The sequence below is a fragment of the Vombatus ursinus genome, unplaced genomic scaffold (assembly GCF_900497805.2).
Source record: "Vombatus ursinus unplaced genomic scaffold, bare-nosed wombat genome assembly UNPS02006779.1, whole genome shotgun sequence".
NCBI lineage: Eukaryota > Metazoa > Chordata > Mammalia > Diprotodontia > Vombatidae > Vombatus > Vombatus ursinus.
Window position 1 is genome coordinate 9,723,330 of NW_020946557.1, and position 10,618 is coordinate 9,733,947.

Below are 10,618 nucleotides of genomic sequence, written 5' to 3' on the forward strand. Positions count from 1 at the left end.
CTTTCTTTCTTTCTTTCTTTCTTTCTTTCTTTCTTTCTTTCTTTCTTCCTTCCTTCCTTCCTTCCTTCCTTCCTTCCTTCCTTCCTTCCTTCCTTCCTTCCTTCCTTCCTTCCTTCCTTCTTTCTTTCTTTCCATTCACAATTGGTTTCAACTTAACATGACATTTTTGGTTTACCAAGAAATACTCTACCCTTGGACATCTGGCTGGACAAGATTAGTAGGGGTGCCAAGATCTAGTACTTGATACTAGTCTCTAACTAAATGTTGAAGACCTTTTGCTTATTCCTGTAAACTATTTCACAACATGAAATACGATTAAAATAAAGTCCTACAAATTTATTCAGAAATGGTATGTAGGCACTAAAAAGCATGTAGGCACTGAAGTGTAAAGGGAATAACTATGCTGATCCATTTCAAGAGAAATTCTCTTTTTAGGGCTAATTAAGACCTTATGATTGAAGAAAATAAGAGCAGGAATCTAACTGAGCAAGGAAGAACACATAAAACTTTCAATATGATCCATCTGGCTCTGATCCACTTTTTCTGCTGTAACAACACCCTTTCAACAACAACGAATAGCTATGTTTGACATTTAAATGTTCATAAGCACATGATTGCTGACAGCACTATTGTAGGCCTTACCAACTGGAAGCTTACATTCTAAAGGGATACAACACATATGTATCTTCAAACTTATAATCATGTAACACACACACATACACACACACACACACATAGATATAGATCATTTTGTAGATAGTTTCAGGTTTTTTTTTGTTATGAGGTTTTTTTCTTTCCATTTTTTTGGAAGACTGAATAAGATTCTATGGAGGAGGGTAACTACAAGAGTGTGCCCCCCCCCCATGGCTGAATCCATTCTTCCTAGTTGAATCATTCTGCATGGTTAGGATAGTAAATAAGTTTCACACTGAGCAAGTGGTCAGTAAGATCTAGGAGGTGACTGGTGTACAGTCTTCTAAGAAGATATAGTCTACATTGAGTCAAAAGAAGCTTTAATAAAATTCATTTACTATAATGCTGTGGAAGTAAATCACATGACAAATGGACTCATTGTAGCTGCAGGATGGAGGCAGCTCCATCAGATACCTCACCTCTTTACCACTGCCTCAAATTTCAGTTTTGACTCCTTGTGAAAAACAGTTCTCGAGTTCGTTCTCTCTCTCTCTTTCTTTCTCTCTCTCTGTCTCTGTCTCTCTCTCCACAAACTTTTCTTATTAAGCTTGAGTGGATTTTTAAGGAAAACCCTCCTTTCTCACTCCCATACTTTCATTTTAGATATGTTCAAGAAAAGAAATCTTTGGAAATAATTAGAATTAAAGGCTTTTATGCCATTTTAAAAGCACTTTAATTCTCCAGAAAGAGGGGAAAGGACAGGAAGCTAAAATTCATTTAGCCTGGGGAAGTTAAAAATTATACTTCAAAAGTACACCTTTGAAGGGGGTAAGCCAAGTAGAAGAAATTGAAAAGGTGCTACCACACAGTAGAAAGGATTACTAGGATTCATACATAGATTCTAGGACTGATCTGTCCTTAACTTAAAGTTAAACTTAAGTTTGGGCAATGTCTCTGGGCCTCAGTTTTGTGATTTGTAAAATGAAGCAGTCTAACTGGATTTTAAGATTTAGAGCTGGATGGGACCTCAGAAATGAGCTCTAAAGGTTTGGTCCAGCTGAAAAATTCTATAGTTCTATTTTGGAGGAATATCACTGGAAAGAACCACTAATAAAACATTTCTTTTGACCATGAAGATCCACCCACACTACAGCATTTTAGTTATTCAGTACAGAGCTTACAAAAAAAAAAATATAAATACAAAGGAACTTGGAAAATCCCCAGTTTATGACAGGGATTCGACCTTGTATTGTTTTGGATGCAAACTTGTTGCGTAATACTTAGCTTCCACCCCTAAGAATACAACAGAAACGTCAAAGAGCTCCAAGTCTGCATTTTTGTAAACATTCAAGTAATGAGTACACAGGCAATCTCTTCAAGTCTTCAAGTTGTACTTTCAGTTACATGTACAGAATGCCACCTGGCACAACACTGCCACATCATTGAAGGTTGCAGTGTTTATCAGTTGGCTGTTGAAACATGAGTCTCCACTTGACAAACCCTTCAAGGCTACAACTATGCTTATCTGGCTTGTTTCTGCACTTCCAATATTTCGGGGTGGGGGGAATAACTTGTTCTTCGTCAAGCCTGCTTTATAATAGCCTGAAGGAAGTTTACCTACTTATCTATTCGTAGTTTTTTTTTTTAATTTTTTTTTTGGTACCTTCGCTGATATTCATCAGACAACGTAAAAGCTTAAATCTCAGATCTAAAACGTACCACGTTTTCAGGTTACCAAACACTCAGTCATTTCCAGGAAATTCCTTACGTTGTTATTTCACCTGGGGGAGTGGAAGAACTGAATCTTCCCCCACCCCGATAAGGTTTTAGCCTTTAATTCAGCTTAAGAGTTTGAAATGACTGATTGTTTTCTTGGGGGAAAAATAACAGATTATCCAAGAACTGAATCTCCTTGTATGGCACCCTAATCCGACCACTCACCTCTTTGATTTTTGCCCTCTTCTGACGGATTTCTGGGTCGGTGGGCTCCCGCCCTAGAGCCCCGATAGAAGGGCGGAAGTCCAGGTGAGGCAGTCCACCGGCATTCCCTTTATTGAGCAGTTTGTCTTGGAGAACTTGCTCTTTTTCCTGGAGAATATCCCTCTGAATCTCCTCGGGCAACTTCTGCAGCGTCTCCTTGGCCTCTCTCAAGGCTCGCTCGTGGTCTTCTCGAATCTTGGCCAAATTGTCCGCAGCAGCAGCGGCCGCGGCAGCAGCCGCTGCCCTCTCACCTTCGCTCCCCTCTTCCCCCTTCCCGCCTGCATTGATGTTGCCCAAGCCAAGCCCCTGCTTGTGGTCGGAAGCTGGTTGAAGAGCCGAGTTGGAGTGGAAGAAGACACCGCTGAGCAGCTTCGAAGAATCCGGCAAAAAGAAGATCGCTCCGAAGCAGAGCGTGATGAAGGCGCTGAACACCAGCAGCAAGACGAACTTCTCGGTCAGACGGAAAGCACCCGGCCCGGCTACCTTCCTGATGCCCAAGCCGCTACTACCGCCGCCGCCCCCACCACCCAGCCCGCCCCCGGGGGGGCTGCTGAACATGGGCAACAGGCCCCCCATCGGCATCTCTCCGCGAGACCCTGGGAACGACTCGGTGGCCCTGATCTCCGCGGCGTGCAAAAAAACTTCACCCCTCTGCAGCCCGGCTGTCAGGGGCTCAGGGTCCAAGTCCCGGGCATCCAGAGCCCAATAATCTTCCCGCTGGGCTATAGATCCTCAGTGGGGGGGGGGGCAGAGTGAGGGAAACAACTTCCCCACCCCCTCTCTTCTCCGGGGTCTCCGGGGGAAGCTCCTACTGCCCACCCACACCGCACAGGAGGCTCCTCCGATTGCAGTTGCTGCAAGGAGAGAAAGCAGAAAAGAAGAATTATTTGGATAAAGTTTCCGGTGGGTCCCCGCCCCACTCGGGCCCCCACCTCCTGGCAAGGCTCCGGGTGCCGCCCTCGCTGCCCCTTCCTTGGTGCCGAGGTGGAGTTTTTAGGTCCTACACCTTGGACTCGGTGTCCTGCACACACCTGGGTGGCAGCAGGGGCTGGGATGAGACCGGACACCTTCCCCCCACAGCAGGCACAGCCAACTCTAAAGCTTAGAGGGGAGCGGCCAAGGGCTAGTCAACTTCGGCCGCGCACCGTGCTCATCATTTCTGCTGCCCCCACAGCGGAGTCAGAGGCGGCTGCAGCTGCTGCTTTGGCTGTTCTGGCCGCCGCTCTCCTGGGCGGGCTGGCGGGCGCTCCAGTGAGCTGTATTGCACGCTAGCTACTCCTCGGCTGCCGGGTTTCCACTAAAGCAACTCCCGGGCTCTGGGCTATCGGAAATGAGGGCGGTGACACGCTGCCAAGAGTGACAGCTCTCACGGCCAATCCCCGGCCGCTCGGGGCCCGGTGGAGGGCGCACGGACACAAAGCAGGGAGGGGCAGGGAGGGGCTGGGCCACGGGAGGGAACCCTGCGCCAAGGTGGGAGGGGGCGAGAGGAAAGAGGGGCGGGAAATTTACGGGAAGCTCGGCCTCCTGGGGGCTGGAGGGCTGGGGGTCTACGGGGCGCGGCAGAGTCCCGGGGGGAGGGGAGAGAGCAGGAAACGCAGGCTACCTCGTGGCGGGAAGGGGGAAAAGGTGGGGGGCTCGAGGAGCTGGGCAGTGCTGGGCAGCGGGTAGCGGGTAGCGGGTAGCGAGGGTATGCATAGGAAGGGAAGGAGGAAGGGTGCTGTTTATTTATACAAAGTATTAGGCTTGGCCATCTGGTGACTCTGGAGGTTAAATAACCGCCCAAGGCAAAGGGCAAGGAGCCCTGAGCGGGAGGGGACAGAAGTCAACGTCTGGGAGTTGATCTTTGCCTGGCCTTGGCCCTGGGCAGTTCTTGCACTATTTTCCCCCAAGTTCACTCAGTTGAAGCTCCCGAAGCGGGTGGGGACAGTTACATACATCCTATTTGGTGGCCCCAGTACGGAGTCTACACGCCTGTGTCTTGGCTGGTGGGGAAGGGAATTGTCCTGTGGGGGGTAATGGAGTCCGCGTGGAAGAGGTGATTGCTACTTTAATAATGATTCAAAGTTAGTTTCATCCAATTAATTATCCTCTTTAAAAAGCAACACTGAGGAAGTCGAATACAAAGTGCTTCCGTACTAGATATACCTACACTGAACCCTCCTTCTCCCCAGTAGAGTAATATTTTAGCGTTTTTCTTTTCCAAAGGAGGAGTGTGAATGCTTGAAGCTTTTAAATTTCCTTGAGCTCTCTTCTTGGTAATCTCCTTACATCGTTTTCCCATTTACAGTAAGAATGGCTGGTGGTTGTTGACTTTTCACTAAAAAAAAAAAAAAAAAAAAAGTCGAAGTTATTTTTCTCCCCCAGGATTCCAAAATTTATTTAGCCCGTTCGAGTTAGCAAACATGGTCAAATTTTCCACACCAAAGGAACAGTTAACAGTGCCCCTAGTTACAAGTAAAAAATGAGATACTTGGGTTGAAAATTTTTTTAAGTCTTTAACTTTAGAGTAAGTTCGATGAAGGAAGAACACAGAGGTTGACTCATGACAGAATCATTTCCCAAAATGTAGCCTTAATTTCCCTGATCTTGAACAAATGGTCAGATTATCAGTAACAGAAAATTTTCATACGTCCTCATCTTTGAAAGCAAGCAACTTTGTGGCTAGACCGCCTTGCCCCGGAAACACAATTTGATTCTTGTTACTTTTACTTTCTGCCTGTTCTCAGACCAAAGTAAATGCTGGCACTTTTGAAGATGCCTAGAAATTCAATAGTTTTGACAATTAGCAAATATGAGAAATTTAAAAATTGTAGCTGAAAATGTAATTACTTGTAGGATTGATATCTAGTATTAACTTGATGTATCTGTGTTTCATTGTAGACTAGTTTTATCTCCAATGAGTTGTGTTCTTTTTAAAGTAGGAAATCATTGTTTGGGAAGATATACTTTGAGATTATAGCATTCTAGTACCTGCTATGAAATTCTACATCCAGAAGAGTGCAGTATGCCCAAGCAGGGTAATATTGATCAAAAGGGATAAAAAAGGGAAAAACAATTTTTTATTTAAAAAAATTAGAAGTATTCACTAGAAGGGAAATATTGTTTTGAACAACTATTATAAAACACTGGTGGACTGAAAAGTTTCTTTGATGGTGCTTCAAATAGCAGCTTGCCAATTCATTTATTTTCTACATTGTTATAAAATATTTTATACTGATTACCCTGGAATTCAATATCTGTAAACCATATTTTGGGATATCATTCGTTATTTTAGCAATTTTTAAAAGGAACTTCAAAATGCTAAAAAAAAATTTAAGTAGTATCAAATAAAATTGTCTTTTAAATCCATTCTAAGTGTTGAGAGAAGATGCAAAGTCTTACTATTTCTAGTAGTCTTTAAATTACTGCTCTTATGCGAACAAGACTAGGCATTACTTCATTTAGTACTGCAGTTTGTAAAGGGACATTAAAATTCATTGCTAAGTGTAGAAAAGATTCAGGACTGATACTTTTTCTATCAATTTGAAATTTTATTTAAGAAAATGTCATTTATATATACATGTCACTTAACCCTCTTTGCATCAGTTTCCTCATCTGTAAAACAAGCTAGAGAAGGAAATGGCAAACCACTCCAGTATCTTTGCCAAGAAAACCTCGGATGAGGTCATGAAGAATTGGAGACAACTTAAAACAACTCTACATACATATAATTTAAAGTATTGCCTGTATTCAGCTCAGTCCACCTTTATGTTGCATTTTTAAAACTTTTAAAAATTATGTGGAACACTTCTTCAAAGATAGAAAATTTGGGCTTTGATGGCATGTTAAAAACAGATTGGTATGGATGGATGTATACTAATATACATATAAAGGCTGACAGTCTGTTTTAGATGGAATCAGAAAAATATAAGAGGGCTTTAGTACTGTCAGAGGAGAAATAAAAGGGAGAAACCAACAGGACAGTAACATTTTGGGAAGATATTTGGAAAGATACTTCCCCAGTTATTGAATGAAATCCAGTTATAGAATTGTAGAACTTGGATCTGTGAAGTTCAATGATTTAGCTATGGTCACGTGACTTATTAGCTACAGAACTAGAATTAGAACTTAAATCCTCTGACCCAAAGGCATGAAGCAGTTTTGGAAAGTACCATTCACTTACTTGATCAAAGCAAGTAGTTTATTCAAGGCAAGTGGAAAGGAATAACTATTACCAGTGTAACTTTCTTGGAGGATCTTAGGATTTAAAGCCAAAGTAAACTTTAGGTATCATCTAGTCCAATGCCCCTCATTTTACAGATTAGGAAACTGAATCCCAGAAAGGGTAAGTGACTTTCCCAAGGTCATACAGGTTTTAAGTAGCAGAACTAAACTTTAAACTCAGGTTATTAAACTACAAATCCAATTCTCATCTATACTACATTGCTTCTTTGGGTTACTTGTACAGTTTCTCTATTTAAAAAAGTCTTGATGGAGGAAGGGAATGAGTTTATTCATTCACAAAGTGAGGTACATTTAAAGGATTTATTCAGATAAAGAAAACTACTAACAGATTTATCCAAGTTTTTCTTAATTCTTTAATGATTTAGATCACTCAGAGTCACAACAGAAGCTTATATTTATAAAGTAACTTAAGTGCTTTTCTTACAACAACCCTAATAAAAGGTAAGAGCTGAAGGAATCATTGCCCTCATTTTATAGATAGGGAAACTGAAGATGTGGGTGCATGTTATTTGTCTAAGGCCACAAGGTTAGGAAATGGCAGAACTCAGACTCAAAGCTAAACTTTTTGATTCCAAGTCTATTGCTTTTTCCATCATATTTAATGTTAATAAACTGATTTAACTTATTATGGTCTGCAAGTTTTACATGAATGAAACAAAATATATCAACAATTATATGTATGTATATATGTATACATATGTGTACATACATATCTCTCTTTTTTCAGTATTTGGGCAATTATTATTTTGACAGTAACGATATATGGATTACTTCAATGCAGATTCTGAATAAATTTTTCAAAAAACTGAAAGACAAATGTCCATTACAATTAGATATTTTCAGATAACCTCCATGTAAAAGCTGACCCAAAAAGGGTGGGGTAGACTATTTTTTCTTGCTGATGTCTTTTTTAAAAAATTATCAAAAATTCCTGTAGTATCCTTCCCCATTCCTACTCCCTCCCTGAGACCCATCCTATATAACTAAACTTTTTTGTTTAAAGAACACAAAACTTTTGGGTTTAGAAACGGTTCATTTCTCAATATCAAAACTGATCTAAATGATTAAACATGGTTAAAATGCATAGATCATTAAATATTGCATTAAAGATTCAAAAACTCAAGTAACTTAGAAAGTTAAACTAATCCTTTCACAGCAATCTCTATAAAGTATGTCTTCAAATTTCAGATCTATACCATGTTATGAATTGCTTTCAAAAGTTATTTTCCAAAATTTACAATACACAAATATTATTATGTCTTCACATTAGAGCACTGTGAAGAGCAACTTTGACTTTGTATAGAAAACATATCTCTATATAGGACAAAATTTTAAGTCTCTAAGTATAAAAATAAATTTCAAGTCAGAATGTTATTGGCTTTTGCTTAAACCTTATTAAACAGTTCACTAACATCCATAGTCAAACTGAAGGTTTTATGTAATTTTAGTAATATTTGCATTCAGATAAATGTCTTAGCATTATTGGCCATTCCCTCTCCCCTCCTCTGGAAATATATTTATGTAGAACAGATTTAGCAGCAGATTTAATATTTAGTACTCTATTTGATATGGTCTGATGTAGGCTAAGAAAAGCCTGATCAGTGTTTTGTCTGTCCCAGACAGCCTTCTGCCAAAAGATCTGCTTTTATTTGGATAATAATTTCATCACTACACCAGTCCTCAACTTACAAGTGAATTGTGTTCCTAAATTTCATTTTTAATTCAGCTATTTAGATCTCTTAACACCTTTATTTCACTTTAAAATGGTGGTTAAGTTCCCAGGCTACCCCACAAAATTTTATTTGTCATAATGCAACTGAAAACATTTGCAATGAAAAATGGCAATAAAAATGATACCATGGTATAGTGGAAAAAGTGTTGGACTTGAAGTCAGGAAAGACATGGGTTCAAATCCTTTCTCTATCACTTACTAGTTATATAAACCTCAGTAAATCACTTAAATTCTCTAGATGTGCTTTCCAGGTTGCCCTCCCCTTAGGAACAGTGTCAGGGGAGATGAGGTGCTATGTGTATATTTCTGTCTGCAATAGACTGTTGTTTGGGAACCAGGACATTTGTACCTAGGGGAAAGGGACCGTGATAAACAAAGGAAAACAAATTTAAGTACTTACAATATTAAAAGTCTTTGCTAATCCTAAGTATAGAAAAGCAAAAGATAGACCTGATCTCCAGGAGTTCACTCTCTAATGGGAAGCAAAAATACATACAGGTAAAGTGTTGGCTAAGGATGGGGCATTTTTGTTTGGTACAAGAGGTTTGTAAATCAAGTTTTCCTGACTCAGAGGTTTACTTATGTGCTGTGTTCTAACTAAACAAAAATTTTTCATTACTGAAAGAAAAATTTCCCCTTCCTAGCATTAATATATTTATTAAACTTTTAAGAAGGGAATTAAGTGCTTTACCCTCCCCCCTTTAAGAAATAAAAAAAGGATCATTCTGTTATAGTCCCTACCAAAATATACGAAAAAGAATGAGTCACTCCAAGTGTATTATCAGAGACCCAGCTTTACCAGACTGTTTAGTTTATATTCATCCCAGTCAAATCTCTTTAAGTCTTATGTAGTTTGGACATGGCACCTTCTTCCTCCATCCAGTTTCCCTCTTTGAGTGGGCTTGGCCTTACTCATCCATACTAGAAGTTTGAGGAAATTTCCCAAAGGTTAGCCTTGTGCCTCCATTTCATAGCTGAATTGTAGTCCTAGTTGAAACCCAAATACCTGAGTCACACTTTACTACCAATGCACACAATACTTTGAGGGAGAGTGAGCACAAAGCTACAGAAAGCAAGTTTTGATGCACATGAGTAGGGAAACCCGTGTGTCTGGTGCAGCTCACGTCTCTGGACTCTAGGCCTTGACATCCTCTGTCTTTTTAGGGAACAATCTGTACCATGTGTCACCTGCTGGGTAGAACTACTCTTTTTTTGGCTTCTGATGTCTCAGCTTCTATAAGCAAATTCCCTTGTCAGCTTCTGCTTTTTAAATCCCTGGTTTATCCTCCCCTACTACAAATCAGGGCTTCCTCACATGTAGTGACCTACCTCTGTTAGTTTGAGAAACCAAAAACCCACATTTCTGTCAGCTTTGATACAATATATAATTGTCCCATAGTCCTCAAACAGTTCTTTGATTCAGTTGCTCAGCAATAAACTTCAAAGTCCTAAAAACAATCTTAGGTAAATTAGCTTCTAGGAAGCAAAGCACTATAAAGCCATCTTTACCACCAGTCAGTGCCTTTTCCTCTAAGGATACACTTTTACTTTGGTCCTCTCAGAACTCCCTGTGTATCTCTTCAAGGCACTTTTTTCTGAGGAACTACTTTTTTTTCCTGATCCCCAGAATTATCTATCTTTTTTCTCAAACAGATTTTCTCTGTGTTTTTCACACATTTGTCCTTAACAAGAAAGTAGTGCTACCTTACACCCCAAATCCCAAGTTATATAAAGATAAACCATTCAGCATACCTCTATAGCATGCTCTCTTGGGACTTTTTACCAGGGGAAAAATTCATAGAAAGCACACCAAATGGGTCAAGAAAGGAAAAATACTAGAGGACCTATTAGACCATATGTCTCTGTGTTCTTCCCATGTCCCTTGATTCCAAGAAATTATTCACTTTGTAACAGCAGTAGAAGATAGCTTATCTCAAGATTAAAGGAACAACCGTAACAATGTGACTTAGTTTCTATAGTTTAAACATGTTAGCTAATTGCATTAGCTAGAATTGGAAGCACTGGAGAACTTCAGCTGCAATTCTATCT

The 10,618-nt window shown here is 40.2% G+C and overlaps 1 protein-coding gene across 1 annotated transcript in view; it reads right to left on the reverse strand.

Moving 5' to 3' along the window:
* MAN1A1 (mannosidase alpha class 1A member 1) overlaps positions 1-3,917 on the reverse strand; it is a 173,689-nt gene extending 169,772 nt beyond the window's left edge. The window contains exons 1-2 of the mRNA XM_027848653.1: positions 3,645-3,917; positions 2,575-3,467 (exon numbers count right to left, since the gene is read on the reverse strand). Of these exons, the coding sequence (XP_027704454.1) occupies positions 2,575-3,195 (621 nt within the window). The 5' untranslated portion in view covers positions 3,196-3,467; positions 3,645-3,917. The remainder of the gene's footprint in view (positions 1-2,574; positions 3,468-3,644) is intronic.
* Between the last annotated feature and the right edge of the window lie 6,701 nt (positions 3,918-10,618).